The sequence below is a fragment of the Phoca vitulina genome, unplaced genomic scaffold (assembly GCF_004348235.1).
Source record: "Phoca vitulina isolate PV1807 unplaced genomic scaffold, GSC_HSeal_1.0 scaffold1, whole genome shotgun sequence".
Classification (NCBI taxonomy): Eukaryota; Metazoa; Chordata; class Mammalia; order Carnivora; family Phocidae; genus Phoca; species Phoca vitulina.
Window position 1 is genome coordinate 102,121,058 of NW_022589704.1, and position 18,561 is coordinate 102,139,618.

Genomic DNA, 18,561 nt, shown 5'->3' on the forward strand with positions numbered 1-18,561 from the left:
AGAGGGCAACATTTTTATTTCAGAATGAAATGCAAGTTTCAGAAAGCACCACGCATGAGGCGCCTGGGTGGCTCAGTGGTTAAGCGTCTGCCTTCGGCTCAGGTCATGATCCCAGAGTCCTGGGATCGAGTCCCACATCGGGCTCCCTGCTGAGCAGGGAGCCCGCTTCTCCCTCTCCCACTCCCCCTGCTTGTGTTCCCTCTCTCGCTGTGTCTCTCTCTGTCAAATAAATAAATAATAAAATCTTTAAAAAGAAAGAAAGAAAGAAAGCACCACGCATATCCCATGCTCCTTTATCAGTCCTGTGGCATCTTGCTAGGCTGAAAATCCGTGATGCTCACATAACAGCAAAATAGATATATATAAATGACTAACAGAAGTCTAGAACGTTCAAGTATTCCCGTCAGCCACTTGGAGCCACAAATAGCAGACAATGGATTTTCCAAACAACGGCAGGATTCTTCCAAAGTTTCGTTCCATTTGCACGCGTTCCTGGCAAAATCAAAACAAAGGTGGCAGCCAGAGGCGCTGACCCTCACAGTGCTAGGTAAGTGTCTTGTAATAAATATAGAGAAACACGAAATTTTGGCCTCTTTCACCAGAGTAATGCCCTTTTTTTTTTTTTTTAAGATTTTATTTATTTATTTGACAGAGAGAGAGAGATAGCAAGAGCAGGAACACAAGCAGGGGGAGTGGGAGAGGGAGAAGCAGGCTTCCTGCTGAGCAGGGAGCCCAACGCGGGGCTCCATCCCAGGACCCTGGGATCATGACCTGAGCCGAAGGCAGATGCTTAACGACTGAGCCACCAGGCGCCCCCAGAGTAATGCCTTTGAAGCACCAACAGCCTCCTTTTCCAGGCACCGTGTCCACCAGAGTTTTACGGCAACAGCCGGGAAGCACCTGGGCCCATTTCCCTAGGACTACCCTCTGCATGTGGTCTACAAATTTTAGGAAGGATTTTAGGTCACATGAGAGATCAGAAACCTCATTCCCATTCACAGAAGACCAAACTCTTCTGCAGCTTCTTTTCATTAAAAAAAAGGGGGGGGGAGGGGTGATGGTATAAAATCCCATCACTGGGAGGCTGAATGAGAAGGTTCTAGCCCCAGCTCTGGTTGGCATTACCTGCCGCCTGGAGCCTTACCTAAATGCGCCTTCTGTGTTGGGGTCCCCAAGTCCACACCCGGGTTTAATGACTGGCTGGGAGGACTCAGGGCTCAGCGCACATTCACACTCACAGCTATCACTATCGTAACTTAGGACACTTCAAGAAACCAGCAAAGGGAGAAAGTACATGGGGTGAGGTCTGCAGGAAAGCAGGCACAAGCTTCCTAGAGCCCTTCCCAGTGGAGTGGAATCACAGAAGACATGCTTAACATCCCCAGCGACAAGCTGTGACAATCACAACACGTGCACCGTGCTGTCTCCCAGGGCTCTGCCCGGCTGGTCAGACAGACACTCCCTGGGGTAGCATTTCCCAGCATGCCAGACTCCCAGAAAGAAAGCAGGTGTTCAGTGTAATACACACTGCCAGGGCACAGTGAGCCACTCTTGCCCACTCTTTGGGAATGGGGAGCCCCCAGATCAAAGCTTCCAGCCACCAGCCCAGGGCCAGCATTGCAAGCTGGCCTCCCCAAGGACAGCAGTCTGCTCTGAGCACTTGTCTCTCCAGATCTCAGTGTCCCCATGTCACCTCCCAGGTGTACAGGCTTGCTACAGCAGCCTTCAGACAGGACAAGTGAGATGGTCTGCTCACGGCCTAGGGCTACTGCAAGCTACAGAGCCTGGTGAGGCCAGCCCTGGAGCGGGAAAAGGCTTCACTGCTCACAGCCTGTCTTCCCAACGATGATGCTGACATCATGAGGAAACAGCCCTCTCCCTCCAGCCCTGCTCTCCCTGCTCCCCTGGGCCCTCCAGTTTTCCCTAGGACACCGTGTAGGGTTTTTGTCTTTAAGTTCATCTTTCTCCTAAGTATTCTCCCATATACTCAAAAACAAGAAAGCTGAGGTTCAAAAAACACAGGAACAAAGTAAGTCTATTCTCACAGATTACCTGTTATAAAAAACATGGAAACAGTTTTATCCCCATCTAATAATCTTGCACACAGCTCAGGGGCCATCGTGAGAGCAACCCTGGGGTCAGACAGGACTCTCAACAACATAGAGTATAGCCCGACTTGCCTGTTCACAGAACCCTTACTTTAGGGTAAGGGGCCCGCTTCCATCATAGCAAATTAAGGGACATCAAGACAGAGGACTCCAGTATATTTCAAAATCCCAACCCATATCTGGACTCCCAATATTCTGTAAACTCTTATGAAATGGGGCAGAGAAAATTAAAAGGGGAGCCAGGAGAACAGGGCTTCCCTCTGAGCTCTGACTCATGCTGTGTGCTCTCCCAAGTCACTTCATGTCTCTGGGCCTCTGCTGTCTCCAGGGACACGGTGACAGGCCCAGACAAGCTGCTCCAGAAGCCCAGGCCACGTGTAGCTTCCCAAGACTTCAACATTACTCTCTCCCTTAAAGGAATGGGGCAGAGCACAAAAGGTTTAAGATTCTTCCACCATAGTTGAAATTATAGATATCCAGTCGTTCATTATTTTCTTTAAAATGTTGACGACAACAGAGACATCCGTGGACTCACGTGGTTTTGGATCTAATGAGGCGTGGATGCCCTTGCATTGGCCTCTACATACTGAGACTGGCAGAACACTACCATTTCAAAGATGCTTTCCAGAATTATTATTCTTTATTTCTATCCAGACTCATTCTGGAAAGGCTTCATTAATTCAAACAAATATATTCTAAGCACCTACTATACTAGGTACTTGGTGCAAACAAGATATAGAACTACATGAGCCAAAAGAATGCTGAATTTTTCAATACCAGTCAATTTTAAACATGCTTCTAAAATCAATACATGGCACAAGACGTGGCCAGATGTCTGGGCGAAAGTCCTCCTTTTGAGGACGTTGAATGGGAGGGGCCCCGACACACGATCTGGACAAGACCTCCGACTACAATCACACCATAAATTAAGTAGTACAAACCAGGAGGTTAACTGAAGAAAGAAGGTGGGAAGAGCAGAAGGAAGGAAGACAGTCTGAACTCACCGGGACTGCGGCAATCCTTTTTTACTGAGGTCTGCCCTCACACGTTCTCCCACGTGTCTGTAAATCTCCACTAAGCTGTTTATTGCTGCATCCCGAACCTAGATGTAAAAGAAGAGATCTTACAGCTGCTCTGTGTCAGTCCACGGCGCTTCCTGCTGGGACACAACAGGCTGTACGCCTGCCCGAGTAGATCACCAATCTACCAACACAACTGTGATACGACCCCTTATAGACGTTTGACTAGACAAAGCCATGTTGCTGGTACAATTCCAAAGAGGAAATTCGGGTCCCCTCCCTGTAGACGCGTTAAAGTCCACATCCCTTAGTGCTTTCAATTCTTTCAGAGGATGTCAGGAATCCAGAATTTTAGGACCATCTTCCCAAAACAGAAAATACTACAAATAAATGAATTATACTAAAAACAAAACTTCATGTAAAAAGCATTCTAGATTGAACTCAATAAAATACTTAGTGAGCAACAAAAATGGGTAGTAAAAGCCATAATACATAGAGCCCTGTATTCAAGAAGCTAAGAGTCCTAAAAGGGGTTTGGGGGAGTGAGGATGGGGGGCGGTAGTCCATAAATTCTACATTTAATACAGAGCAGGATGTAGTAAATATTCAGAAATACAAAGAGCTCACACAGTTTAGAGAAGGGAGCAAGCACACTAGACAATACCAAGGAACATTTTCTGGAAGAGGAAGGAACCACTTAGAATGTGCTTAGGGGACAGCATTTTACCAGGTAAAGATGGAACGAGACAGGTTCCAAACAAGGTACAGCCTGGGTGCAAAGGCATGAAAGCAGAGATGCATGGCCTGTGCTTCAAGAAGAGCAAGTAAGTAGTTGGAAAAACACAAATATGAACTAAGATAAGAAAGCAGCAATAAGTAAGGCTTAAGAAACAGAACAGATTTAAAACAAACAAAATCAGGGAAATTTGAATATGGATCGTACATCAAACATTACCATCACTGGCAATGTTAAATTTCTTAGATGTGAAAATAACATGTAGTTATATAAGAAAATATCCTTGTTATTGAGAGATCTACACTGAAGTATCTCAGCAAAAACATCATGTCAGAGCAAAAATATCATGGTTCAGAAAAAGACTGTATTTCTGTGTGTGGTATGTGTATACATACAGGTAGAGATCAAACAAATGCGACAAAAATGTTAACTGGTAAATGTTAACTGGTAAATACAGATGTTAACAATAGTCCTAAGATTTTTCTATAGATTTAAAATTTTGTAAATAAAAACATGGGGGGGAAAAACTTTCTGTATACCCTGGAACCAAGGCCAGCCTGTGAGGGTTGGGGAGGAGCGGAAATGGGTACTTACTTCAGGAGGCAAAGACAGGGGAGCAACATGATTTTGTATTTGGTCTCAAGCAATGACATCAAAATAACAGAGAAAGAGGGCACGTACTGAATGGAGCACTGGGTGTTATATGCAAACAATGAATCATGGAACACTACATCAAAAACTAATGATGTAACGTATGGTGATTAACATAAAAAAAAAAAACAGAACAAAAGACAGAGGAAGGAAGTAGGGATACAATTTACAATTCTCAATACTACAGGCTACTCTTGATTTACGAGTGTTATAGGTTATAGGACAGGTAACTTCACTGATCATTTTTCCCCTTATGGTGGAAAAGGGCAAACTTTATGTAGACTGAATGTTTGCATTCCCCCCCCCCAATATGTTGAAGTCCTAACCCCCAGCATGACTGTATTTAGAGACAGGACCTCTAAGTAGATAATTGAGGTTAACCAAAGTCATAAGAATAGGGCCCTGACACAATAGGATTGGTGTCTTTGTAAGAAAAGACACCCACGAGCTGCCGCCATTCTCCACACAGGCACAGAGAGGTCACGTGAGCACACAGCGAGGGAGCAGTGTGCAAACCAGGAAGAGACCCCCTTCCAGAACCAGACGATGCTGGCACCCTGATCCCAAACTACCAGGCTTCAGAACTGCGAGAAATGTATTTCTATTCAAGCTACCGGTCTATAGTATTTTGTTATGGTGGCCCAAGCCGACTAATAGAGATTATCAATTTATTTGGGAAAAGAAAGACCTTCTGAATTTAGGCATCATTTTTATATGGAAACACGCACATACTACACAAGCTGTTAATGCCACTGTGTCCTGAAGATGACTCGGCTCACTTTCTAATGATGACATTTGCTCAGAGCCCATCACCTTAATGAGCAAGCAACATCCCGCCCTACTTAGAAAGGCTGGACCATTAGGAGTTTAAGAGATTTAGTGGAAAAATGACCAGCCTTAGAATCAAAGTAGACCTGAGTACCTCCCTTGGCCATGTAGGAACTGTATAACCCTGGATCAAATATATAAACTATTTTAGTCTCAATTTTCTCCTCTGTGAGCTGAGGACTGCTTTGAGGGCTAGAAAAAATAACAAATTCATTCCACAAGTATCTGAGTGTCTAGTAGATGCCAAACTAAAGTGCCTCCACGGCCCAGGCAGGGACCTTGATACCTGGGTGGAGCCAGGTGAGTGTACAGTGACAAATGGCTCCGGCAGGGGACCCTGCTGGCAGAGAGAAGAGGGAAAATGGAGGGTCGGGCAAACAAGCCACCGTCACCCACCCTTAGGTATGGCTCTGCCATATCTAATCTTTCGAGAGAAATGGGGAATACAAATCTTCCAAATGTAAGAACATCAAAACTCTTAAATGTAAAACTAAAACGTTACACAGACACACAATGCACATTAGGCTGCAATTAGGTTTCAGACCAGCAGTTTGGAACCTGTATGTTGTGTGTATAAAACACTCAACATGAGGCTAGTGGAAGTAGAATATCTACATCTTCTACACCAATCTCCTTAGCCTTTAAAATCATCATTCCTCAGGCTTACAAAGCTATAGGGTCAGACAGCATTTGAGGGTCTAAAGCACCCTCGATTCAGGAAATACGGCAGAGCACATTTTCTTTGGTCCTACAAAGTGCTATACTCCAACTGAGAAGGGAAGTTCTGTACAAGCAACTCACTCAGGCTGAAGGCGCAACAATGTAGCGTTCACTTCTAACACAGCCATGCGGGCCCCACACTGCTCCTGCCCACCCTCAGGCTCGCCATTAAAAAGGAACGCCAATATTTCAGGCCACTGGGACTACAAAAGAGCCCCAGTACATTAAGCGCTACCTGGCAGGCCTGAGTTGAAGGCTCTACAGAACCTGAGGTCTTCAGATCTATGACCTTCCTCCCAGGACCGCTGTTTACTGGGATACAGAGGAGCCGAGCCACCTGCTGGGGCGCACAGCAGGAAAGACTAATGAGAAGATTAAAGTAAAGGCAAGAGCACAGGCACATGCAGCATATACACGTCCCCCGAGAGGAGGAATGATTCAGTGCATCAACAGCAGAGAAGCGGGTGGTAAACTTCCCTGGCGGGAGGGTTCTGGGAGATGTGGACTGTGCGTGTCTGTGCGTGCGTGTACACGTGTGCAGACAAGGCAGATGTGAATCACAGATGACTGTCTGAGTGCGCAGTCTGGAGTATCCCGGCTCTGTCTGCGACAGACTGCCCAAAGCTGCCCACGGAGCACCGACCTCACTGTGCCCCAGTGCTCAGTGTCACATCACCCGAGGGGCCAGTGACAGCGCCTGAGTTAGGAACGAGGACCTTCAGCTAGCCAGGCTGGCTTTCCTGCTCGACTTAAGGATACCACGTGATAGTAGCAATCACCACAACATGTGACCTCGATAAAGGATTTCTTTTTCCCCCACAGAAAACAAAAATGGGAACAAGACCAAAAAGGGAGAAAACGCAAAATAACCCATTCGGTAACTTAGAATTTAAAAAAAAAAAAAGTTTCTCTTTAAATTAATGCTGAAACATAAAGCGTGCTTCAGTAAATTAAAACATCTCAAAATTCCACTTCCAGTGTCTTGTACTTTCAGTGAAGGCTGAGTAAAGGAGTGGGTGGCAAGAGGAAAGCAGGTGCAATCAAAAGACCCGGAGAAGCCACGGGCAGTGCACAGAGGAGGGGCTGGGGACGGGAAAAACAGCAGCAGGGACAAGAAAGGGCAAAGCCAAGAAGAAGGAAGGACAAGAGCCGCAGGGATCTGGGAGCCAGGGAAGGTGGAAGGCGAGCTGGCACAACCTCTCTGGGGACACGTTAGCAATCATCAATGTTTAAAATGAGATGCCTGTGTACCACGTGTATTTCTTTGGTAAGTTACTGTTCTGATTTTCGGCCCCTTTATCTAATGAGGTGTTTTTCTTATGAGTTCATAAGAGCTAATTATCAGGGGTGCCTGGGTGGCTCAGTCATTAAGCGTCTGCCTTCGGCTCAGGTCATGATCTCAGGGTCCTAGGATCGAGCCCCACATCGGGCTCCCTGCTCAGCGGGAAGCCTGCTTCTCCCACTCCCCCTGCTTGTGTTTCCTCTCTCGCTGTGTCTCTGTCAAATAAATAAAATCTCTAAAAAAAAGAGCTAATTATCATAATAAAAATGACTCTCGGTGATAAACGGAACTGAACCCGTGGGAGAACTGGCACTTCTGAAGCCCAGGCTTGGAAAGTTCTGTGACCTGCCTGGTGACTGCCCACGGATTACTGGCTCTTCTCCTACCCCTACACTAAGGAAGTGGTGCTTTGGTGTTTGGTCTCTGAATTTACCTAAGGTCTACATAAAATACCATCCACACTTCGTTAGGGTTTGAGGAATTTCATACACCAGCATGTTACATACACCAGTGTGGCCACCACCCAAACAAAATACAGGAAGTTTCCATCCCCTCAGAGCAGGTCCCTCAGGCCCTTTCCAATCAATCTCCTTACCCCAAGAGGCAATGCCTGACTGACTTCAATCAGCATTGATCACTTTTCCCCAAGCCCACCCCTTTTTGGCTGGAGAGTGGGTGACCAGAGGGACAGTATCTTGGAGGCTGGTCTGCGTGACATCACTTTACAGGCTAGCGAGACCTCAGCCATACAGAGAACAGGGCAGCGTGACCACCACATTCACCAATGATATCTTATAAAAATGCTAGAGGGCATTAATGCTAATTATCTGGAACAATAATCAGAACATTATAAACATGAATAAAGTCCCACCCACCTATCAGGTACACACAGAACACCAGAATGCATCTTAATGGTCTATAACCAATATTCTTCTTTCTCACGAAAATACACTCACCTGGCTGTTTGGATCTCCAAGTAAATTACATATATGTGGCACAATCTTGCTTAGTGTTAAAGTATGTGCTCCAGAGCTGAAAACAAAAGGAGTGTTTTACTGTTGGTGAGAACAAAGAAAAGAAACAGCCCTCCCTCCCTCTCCATCCCTAGGGCCTTATCGCCCCCTCACACCTCAACTCCCCTTCCTTCCCATCTTCCCCATCTTCTGCCCACCTGGTTCCAAAATAAGCACGCCACAAAGGCCCCATCCCTCTGCACAAAGTTCGAAACCTTCCATGCTGCTCACTGACGTGCCTCCTCCCTGGCACTCGGGGCTCTCTCCGTTCTGGCTCCCAACCTGCAATGCCAAGCCAAGGCCCCAGCCTTTCCCACAGTCTTGCCTGCCTCACATACGGATGCCCCTGCATTATTATCATTCTGTCACAAAGCAGTTCCTATTTTGCCCAACTCAGTGTTCTCAACTAAACCGCCATTCCCTTGAGGGTCCTCCTCGCTTAATTCTCCACCTGTGCACAGCTGGTGCTCAGTTAACGACTGCTCAGTGGGAAGACCCTGACACAGTGGTCGCAGAGGGTTCCAGCTAAACCCTGCCCTGCTGGACAGCACGGAAGTCACTGATCACTTTTCGCTGTCATAAACACTAGCACAAATAGCCCTTGTGAATACAACTCTCTCTGCTAATCTGACGACTTCCTTAGGATACATTCTTAGAAGTGAAACCACTGTGATCAAAAACTAGAAACATTTTTAAGAAGATGCAAACTTGGGCAAATGTAATGGTACTGAAAATGCTAACATATTGAGCGGAAAATTTTACAAGGTGACATAAACCTTATTATCCCAATTTTGTTTTTGAAAATAATATAACTTTACAGGTTGGACTAAAAATGCACTACAAGTTAACCATGACTGTGTGAAGGTGGTAGAAATATACCGAATCATTATTTTCTTCCTGGTGTAAATTTTCTGACATATACAGTATCACTTTTATAATCAGAGAAGGTGACTTGTAATTTTTCTATTTTAAAAACGCCTCTCCTACAAATAAGCACGTGAAGAAATATTCAACATCAACAATCATTAGGAAAATACAAATTAAGACCACAAAGAGATACCACTACACACCCATCAAAATAAAATAAAAAACAGAACACTCAGTGTGCTAACAAGAATATGAAAAAACGGAATCATATATCGCTGGTGGGAATGTAAAACAGTACAGACACCTCTGGAAAATGGCTTGGCAGTTGCTTTAAGCTTAAACCTACCAGATGACCGAGCAGTGGCACTCCTGGGCACCAACCCAAGAGAAATGCAAGCTTACGTTGCTGCAGGAACAGGTGCATACGCGTTCACAGCAGCTTTACTTGTAACAGCCAGAAACCAGAAACTATTGAAACATCCTGTAACAGGTGAATGGTGACACAAACAGATCCATCTGTACCATGGAATTCTACTCGGCAAGAAGAAGAAATGAAGCATTGTTCAGGCAACCCCACATATGCAACCTCAAAGGAATGATGCTGAGGGAAAGAAGTCAATCTCAAAGGGTCACACTGTTTGATTCCGTTTATATAAAGTTCTTGAAATAAAATCATAGAGATGGTGAGCAATCAGTGGTTGTGGGGGGCGGGGAGGGGGGGTAGCATGAGGGAACCTGGCCGCGATGCCCAGGTCTGTACCTCGCCGGTGGTGGGGGTTCCCTGGAGCTACACGCATGACAGAACGGGGCAGAACTGCACACCCAATGCGTGTGTGTCACCACAGGAACCCGAAAAAGCCCTGTGCGTTGCATCAGTATCGATCTCCTGCCGCTTGCACTATAGACACGCAAGATGTAAAGAGTGAAGGACCGTCTAGCACAGCACTTCCCAGGACATTTCTCTGCAGCTTCCAGAAATCCATAGCCACTTTGAAACACAAAATCACAAATAAAAATGCTCGGCCAAGGAAACCCTCGAACCCTGCCCAAACTTACGCATTGAGTGTGGCAACAAGGCAGAGACACGTGCCTTCCCGAGTCCGGAAATTCTTGTGCTTGAAGCCTCCCAGCATTCGGTCCCACACGTACTGTAGGTGACAAGAGGACAGGTGAGAAGAGGAGGAGCCTTTCATTTAATACAGAAGAGGGACCTCTCAACAGGTGCCAAGTCAGCCCCAGCCTCAACCAATCCATTTCGCCCTCTCAAGGGCGTACTGAAAAATGGCAACTTGTATTTCTGTATCAGGTCAGAGTTTTTCCAAACACATTCCTTTACAGAGCTGCACTTAATTATGCCAACAGCTCTGAAAGGAAGGTGTACCTGTCCCCATTTCATGGGTGAGGAAAGTAAGGCCAAGTGAGGCTTGGGTGACTTGCCAGAGGGCACATACCCCTACTGCTCCCCTGGTCTGGAACAGCTGTCCCCACCTTATCCACAAGTCACACATCTGCTCCTCTTTTAAGACATTCTGGGTTTTACCTTCCCTGAATGGCTTTTTCTGATCCCTCCACCACCCCACCCCCATACGTTACACGGGTGGAGCCTGGGAGGCAGGGCTGTGTCCCTCTGTCCATCTGTCCCAGCAGACCCAACTCACTAGCAGACAGGAATGAGGGCTCCAGCCAGGCCTCCTGACTCCCCAGACAGCACAACCACCTCTTTTCATAGAAACTGAGACAATTACACAAACGAGCTCAAGAGTCTAATGGATTCAACCAAGCACACAATACCCATGTTAAGCCCACTATTTTAGTCAAAGTATACCCTTTGCTATTTCTTTTTAAAACATCCTATATTGGGGGGGGGGGGGAGGTGAGCAGGGACGAATTAAATATTATGAAAATTTTCATGTGAAACACAACAGCTTAAAAGAAATTAAATGTTGGGACACTTGGGTGGCTCAGTCGGTTAAAGCATCCTACTCTTGATTTTGACTCAGGTGAGATCAAGCCCCTAGATGGGCTCAGCGCTGGGCATGGAGCCTGCTTAAGATTCTCTCTCCTTGTCCCTCTGCCCCTCCCACTCACGCACACTCTCTCCCTAAAATAAAAAAATATATAAATAAATAGATAAATAAAAAAGTAAATAAAAAATAAAAGAAAGGTGGCGCCTGGGTGGCTCAGTCGTTAAGCGTCTGCCTTCTGCTCAGGTCATGATCCCAGGGTCCTGGGATCGAGCCCCGCATCGGGCTTCCTGCTCTGCAGGAGGCCTGCTTCTCCCTCTCCCACTCCCCCTGCTTGTGTTCTCTCTCTCACCGTGTATCTCGCTCTGTCAAATAAATAAAATCTTTAAAAATAAATAAATAAATAAATAAAAATAAATAAAAGAAATTCAATCTCCCCCCCCCCAGAGAGAGAGCATGTACATGCTGGGAGAGGGAGAGAGAAAATCTCAAGTAGACTCCCCACTGAGTGCAGAGCCCAATGGGAGCCAGAAGCACATGCCAGAGGGCCGTGGAGCACCTCCCTGCCCTACCTGGGGATTAGCAGCTTGATCCATGATCTTCAGCAGCAGAGTTTGGTCTTGCTCTCGCACAGAGTCTTTAGCGTCTCCCAGTCTGTCTATTAAACTTGGCAGCACTGAAAATCAAAATGCAAACTGATCAAACAAAAGCCTGTTTTGGGGGGTCTGCAGTCACCAACTGGGTATTTCAATTACTGGGAAGACAAAATGCTGGCCTAAATGATGTACACCACTCTAGAACCACCAATCCTCACAGTTCTACTCTCCTCACTAAAATTTATAGGAGCTTACTCTAAGAATGTGCAAAATCCTTTGCATGGACACACTACTTGTCTTCTTCCATAACCGACCTTCCTCTAGCTAGCTCCCAGCACGCTTTTAAGCTGGTGAAATATTAAAATGGATGTCGGTGGAAGACCCTGGCAGGAAGGAGTCAACACAAAAGGAAGTTTAGGTAAGAGAGGGCTCCAGCACATTCACTGGGGGTAGGAGGAGAAGGCACTTATGACTCAATCTCTCATCTACACTGCGTGTAATTTTACAGAGTATACGTGCATGTGTATTAGATAGAGTCCAGCTCCCCACCCCAGGTGTGGGCTATCAGCTAGTGCTCCAACAGCATTTACCTACCAGAAGTCAGTTTACTTAGCTTCTTCCAAGAGTCTATAAACCTTTCGTTTACAAGAAATATCCCTGAACAACTCAGCTAACTTATGAGGAAAATGGAATGCTATTAAAAGATCAACTTTCTAAAAGTAAGGGAGGTTTTTATTTACAGATAGTTAATGCCAGAATGGGAAAAGAGTTCTTAACCTTATCTGAAAGAGCACACTGACCAGGAAGTTAACAGAAAATAACAAATACACACACAGCAACCCAAACTGAGAAGCTCTGTAAGGAAACCGTTGTGCAAACGGGGCTGCTTGGCGCTTATATTGTCATTATGAAATCCCAGAGGTCAGGAATTTAGAAATGGCTAAATCATCTCTAAAACGATGAAAGCGCTTATTTTTTATTTCATTTTGCTGACATCGTTTACCCTCCAAAATAGAGTGATCATTTAAGGTACACTTGTAACAACATTTATGACCGAAGTAAAAACAGTTAACACCTAGGTTACTGATCTTGAAAAAAACACAGCTGCACTGGATTTGCAGGCCTTTTAAAAATGGGAAAACAAGGCCTCTCAACACCTGCAAATATGATTTTGTCGGCACTAAAATGTGATAGCTGATCTGTATAAGAATCTGTAAGATACGGTGACTTACATAACATAATAAAATTTAAAAAAAAGAACCTGTGTAAGAATAAAAGAATTAGCAGTAATACTGTGTATCAGAACACGAACGCGGGAAGAAACCAGCACAAAGATATGGGAAAAACAAAAACGTGAACATGCCAGCAGGTGTGGTGAGGCGGGTGGATCTGGGGTGACCCCAGGAGGGTAGGAGGAGCAGTGGTGCAGCCCCAGCAGGGAGAGACTGAAGGAGGACTTAAAGGCTGGCTGGGAGGGTGGGAGAACTAAAGCAGAAGGGCGGGTGCGGTGGGGGGTGAGGGAGGCCGCTGGCCCGGAGGGTTGGGTCGGGCTAAGTGGAGGATCTGGGAAGAGACTGGAGCGAAGGCTGGGGGCTGGACGGTGGAGAATGTGGGGGCCCGCTCCACACCTACCCACAGCTCACCTGTGCCAATCTGCGCCTTGAACCGATCCTGCAGCCGGGTGACCAGCGCGGACAGGATGTCCATGCCGAGAAGAACCACCTGTAAGGGGAAACACCGGGAACACATTAGCCGCCGGCCTCGGGGCCCACGCTCTGGCCCGCCAGCTCCCAGGACGCCCCCCCATTCCTGGCTCAGACAAAGTCCGACAGCCCGGAGAGCGCATGCCGACTGGCAGAATAAACTGGTTGTCAAGAGGGCTGCTCTGGTACACAAAGAGCTGTTCACAGCTTAAGTGGAAAACGTAAGGTGACATGAAAAGAAATAAAAAAACAGCCAGAGCGGGGCCACATGCAGGGCACCACTAGACCAACGTAGAAGCCCGAGCCGCGGCCCTGCCCCCTGCCGGCCCCGCCCCGGCGAGTAGCGCGTATGCAAATTACTCGCAGCTGGTGCGTGGCCTTCTGGGTAAAACCAAGCAGCCTGTTCGCGACCTTCAGAAGCCTCAGAAAACAAGAAGTTCCTGATTTGCTTCGGCAGCTGCGCTCATCATAGGTATACTAGCTACCAGGCGGTTAGGCCGGGAGTTGAAAATTAGTCACCCCAACCCTACCCGGTATTGGCGCTTCCTGCTTGCAGCGCATGTACAATTACCACCAACCATCCTTTTCTTGGGGTTGCGCTACTGTCCAATGAACGTCTAGTGAGGGCAGTACTGCTAACGCCTGAACAACACGCCCGCACCAACTAGAGCTTTGCTTTACCTTGGTGCAATTTTTGGAAAAAAGAAAAACCTCTTTTCCACGACTTATAAGTTTAATAACAGTTTAATTACGTTTACGAACTGAACTGCAATACCACGTTGTATCACCAGAGAGTGCTCGATGTCAACGCCAGCTCTAAACTCAACGTCGATACGCGGTGTTTTTTCACGTCTTTCAGAACTTCCAACTGTGGTAGTTATTTTAAATTCAATGATCCTAATCCTGTTTGGTCTCTCCAATTGCTCAGCAGGTTAACCTACTTAATACACTATACTCTCCAAAATGTATGTACGAAAGCAAGCTTGATTATTATAAAACCCGCTTTTGTGCTTCGGTACGTGATTAGCAAAAGCATTGAGACATGTTTAAAAAAGTATTAAACCACCTTAAAAATGACAGTCCTCCCTACAAACCTTTCTCAGTAGGAAGCAGTTTTGCTTTGTGCAACTTTACTAAAACATGGTTCAAAACTAAGTGGAGTAGCCCAGTATCTTACAGAACAAATTAATGAACAAGACTAAGGCAACCCTAACCTAATCACCCTAACATCAAGCGATGTCATTATGATTGCCTTCATCTATCTGCCACTGCGTTTTGCAGCTTGTAAATGCAAAGACTGCAGGCTTTTCTATTCAGCTTGGAATCCACTGCTTGGAATCCACTGCTTCAAAACTGCCCAATCAGGATATAAACTGTCCTTGCAAGGTACTGGCACCTTGAAGATATCAAAGGAAATAATTCTAAAAATTTTTTATAAAGAGAACATTGGTTGGTAAACAGTTTTTTAAAAAATATGTAATGGTATAAAACATTTTAAAAATAGTGGCTTTATTTATCAGCTAAAGAGGATTTAGGTATCACACTCTGATTTCCTCCAGAAGAGTACAGTATGGAAGTAAAGGGGAGTAATTTTACCTTGGAGAAACCTGACAAACATCACCTCAGCCAGACAATCAGGGTGAATATCAACAGTCACAATTCATGTTGACAGCATATATGCTTGCTGTGATGTGATTAAAATGACACTTTACGGGCGCCTGGGTGGCTCAGTTGGTTAAGCGACTGCCTTCGGCTCAGGTCATGATCCTGGAGTCCCGGGATCGAGTCCCACATCGGGCTCCCTGCTCAGCAGGGAGTCTGCTTCTCCCTCTGACCCTCCCCCCTCTTGTGCTCTCTGTCTCTCATTCTCGCTCTCTCGAATAAATAAATAAAATCTTTAAAAATAAATAAATAAATAAAATAAAATGACACTTTACATCTGTGATGTCCTCCTCAAAACCCATAAGCCCAATTTAATCATGAGTAAAAACATCAACTTCCCATAGACGGACATCCTACAAAGTCCCTGACCAGTACTGTCAAGGTCATCTAAAACACGGAAGTCCAAGAAACTGTCATAACCCAGAGGTGCCCAGAGACACATAATGACTAAATGTAACGTGGTATCCTGGATGGGATCCTGGAACAGATAAAAGCCGGTAGGAAAAAAGTGAGGAAATCTGAATAAACTATGTCAAGACTTGAGCTAATAATGATGCATCAATATTGGTTTACTAATTGGGGCGCCTGGGTGGCTCAGTTGTTAAGTGTCTGCCTTCGGCTCAGGTCATGATCCCGGGGTCCTGGAATCGAGCCCTGCATCGGGCTCCCTGCTCCACGGGAAGCCTGCTTCTCCCTCTCCCTCTGCCTGCCGCTCTGCCTACTTGTGCTCTCTCTCTCTCTCTAAAAAAAAAAAAAAAAAAAAAAAAAATATTGGTTTACTAATTGTAACAACATACTAATGTTAGATGTTAATAGAGAGACTGGGTGTGGTATACATGGCGACTCTCTATACCACCCTCATAATTTTTCTGTAAATCAAAACTGTCCTAAACATTAAAGCTTGTATTTTAAAAAGAGCAGCCCATCAGTTAATTGGAACTGGCTTTTCCCTGATGAAATCCTAAGCATGAGTATGGTTGCATCACAGGCTGGAGGTGGAAATGTTATTCATTATAGAAATACTAAGAATGCTGCCTTCAAGTTCTCACCACATCCCTTCATAACTCATTCAAGACTAAGGTTTTGTTTTTTGTTTTTTTGTTTTTAAAAGATTTTATTTATTTGAGAGAGAGAGAATGAGAGGGAGCGAGCACATGAGAGGGGGGAGGGTCAGAGGGAGAAGCGGGCTCCCTGATCCAGGGACTCCAGGATCATGACCTGAGCCGAAGGCAGTCGCTTAACCAACTGAGCCACCCAGGCGCCCAAGACTAAGGTTTAAGATGACAATTACACCTTCATTTTGAACGAATTCAAAATTCTGTCTGATATAGCAGCGCTTGTTGGTGAAGCTACCTGTGGAATTTGAGGGAACATCGACTTTCATCTTTTCCAGGATGGAAGTTTACTTGGTAGTTTTGACCAGTTCAGGCCTAGCTCAATCCTAAAGAGTAAATTTCAAAATGTTGTGCCCAGACAGACTGGGGAGTCCAGAGACTCCCCAAAAAGCCTAAGTTGGCAGATGCAGCGAAGGCTCAGTGAAATAGGACAGGAGAGGACAGAACACAGTCCCAGGCACCTTCACAGCAGAATAAACAACTACTTTGCACGGAAGCAGAGGGGTTCATTTATAGTTGTCTAGTTCACCCTGAGTCACAGCCCCAGTGGGCCAGGAAGGCAATCATCACCCACAAATGTTTATCTTCACAGCTCAGGCCCTGCTCCTATGTTTCCATTTCCCCACTGAAGAAGGGGATACATGAATAAAGTCATTGCCCAGAAGACCACAATTACTGGCTATGAAGCTTCTATGTGCCTCAATTTCCTCCCTGTAAAATGGGGATGACAGCAACAGCTGTCTCACAGGTCGCTGTATGTGAAGTGTGTGATATAGTGCTTGGTGCCCATGGTGAGGGCTACTGCCAGCTCACTGTCACTGCCATGGACAATACGTACCGATCGGTGCTCTGGCAGAGGCCTAGGATTCCTGACAAGGGACTGCGCTGGCAGAGAAGGCTTCCCAGAAAGAGTCACACTACATGAGGCTAAGTTTGGAAAAACCAGCCTTGCACCAAAGGAAGAGATGGCCTCTAAGCAGAGGGAAGTGTGCATGCAAAGATGTGAGACAGCTACCATGATGGGGAGAGCTGGAGGGGAGGGCAGGGCTGGGAAGTCGCAGGGGAGGTAGCTCCCGAAGGGCCACAGACATGTCTGCAGGACAATGGGGCAGACACTGAATTCATTTGAAACGGATGAGTTCTCAAGGTCCAACACAATTCCTTTATCCTGCAACTTTAAAAACATGCTTTCAAAAGAATTAGTAATTGCTAAGTAACTCAAACTAACCCTCGTGCTGAAAACAACTAAAAAATGCTAAATTATAAAAGAACATCTGCTTGGAAATATCAGAGAAAAAGGAAAGCAAAGAAAAGTTACCACGTCATAAAACATAAGTAAACTAAAATCCAGAGGGATAAACATGCAACAAATGGTCCACTTTTGCCCTCGGACCATTTAAACACTGAGAAGGGACAACCAAGACACTGAGAATTGCTTTCAATGACCACATGGGTCTAGGAGAACAGAGGTTGGATTCCAGAGCCCTCAAAGGTTGGTTAGCCTGGAGAGCCCCCTACAATTCACGTTAGAAATCCAAATGGCTATACCTTAGAAGAGTAAATTGAAAGTAAAATAGTCTTCAGATGGACCACAGACCAGCTTCCAAGAATCTGGGTAACCCAAAAAAATATCAATCCCTGACATCAGATGGAAATGATATTAGCTTAGGTGGTGCCCTAAAGCCCTTGACAGATGAAAACCTACATCACTTCCAGATGGAGAGAACATCATCCTTCTAGTCCTCAATTTACTTCTGTGAACACTTTTCAAATACAATGTCCAAAACACAACCAAAGACAGCCAGGCACACCCAACAACTATAAATGAAAACTAGGAGAAACACAGACACACATGAACTATGTATATGAAAATACTTAGAAACAGATATTAAAATAATAATTCTGGGGTGCCTGGCTGGTTCAGTCAGTAAAGCATGTCTCTTGATTTCGGGGTCAGGAGGTTCAAGCCCCACTTTGGACACAGAGCTTACTTAATAATAATATAATTCTTACTGTGTGTAAGAAGATAAAATACATGATTAAAATTTGGGGGAGAGAAATTACAACTTTTAAAAAGTGACATCAATTTTTAAAAGCACCAAATAATTACCAAAATTCAGTACCCCATGGATGGGCTTGGTCTGCAGAAAAAAAACAGAATGAAACACAAAGAGGCAAAAAGATGAAATATTCAAAAAAGTAGGTAAGAGATAAAGGATAGACAGAAAACTAACAAGTTTAAATGGAGTTCAAAAAGGAGAGTCAGCAACATCAGGTAAAAAGCAATAGCTGAAACC

General features: G+C 45.4%; 1 protein-coding gene and 1 non-coding gene across 23 annotated transcripts in view; one reads left to right on the forward strand and one right to left on the reverse strand.

The window, feature by feature from the left end:
• CLASP1 (cytoplasmic linker associated protein 1) overlaps nt 1-18,561 on the reverse strand; it is a 262,250-nt gene that overhangs the window by 158,506 nt on the left and 85,183 nt on the right. For all 22 annotated transcript variants that reach the window (XM_032412342.1, XM_032412275.1, XM_032412268.1 and 19 more), the window contains 5 exons: nt 13,428-13,506; nt 11,761-11,864; nt 10,281-10,372; nt 8,301-8,376; nt 3,113-3,210 (listed from right to left, as the gene is read on the reverse strand). In XM_032412342.1, the coding sequence (XP_032268233.1) occupies nt 3,113-3,210; nt 8,301-8,376; nt 10,281-10,372; nt 11,761-11,864; nt 13,428-13,506 (449 nt within the window). The remainder of the gene's footprint in view (nt 1-3,112; nt 3,211-8,300; nt 8,377-10,280; nt 10,373-11,760; nt 11,865-13,427; nt 13,507-18,561) is intronic.
• LOC116638246 lies at nt 14,064-14,189 on the forward strand. The gene has a single exon (XR_004300675.1). It is a non-coding gene; the product is annotated as a U4atac minor spliceosomal RNA (small nuclear RNA).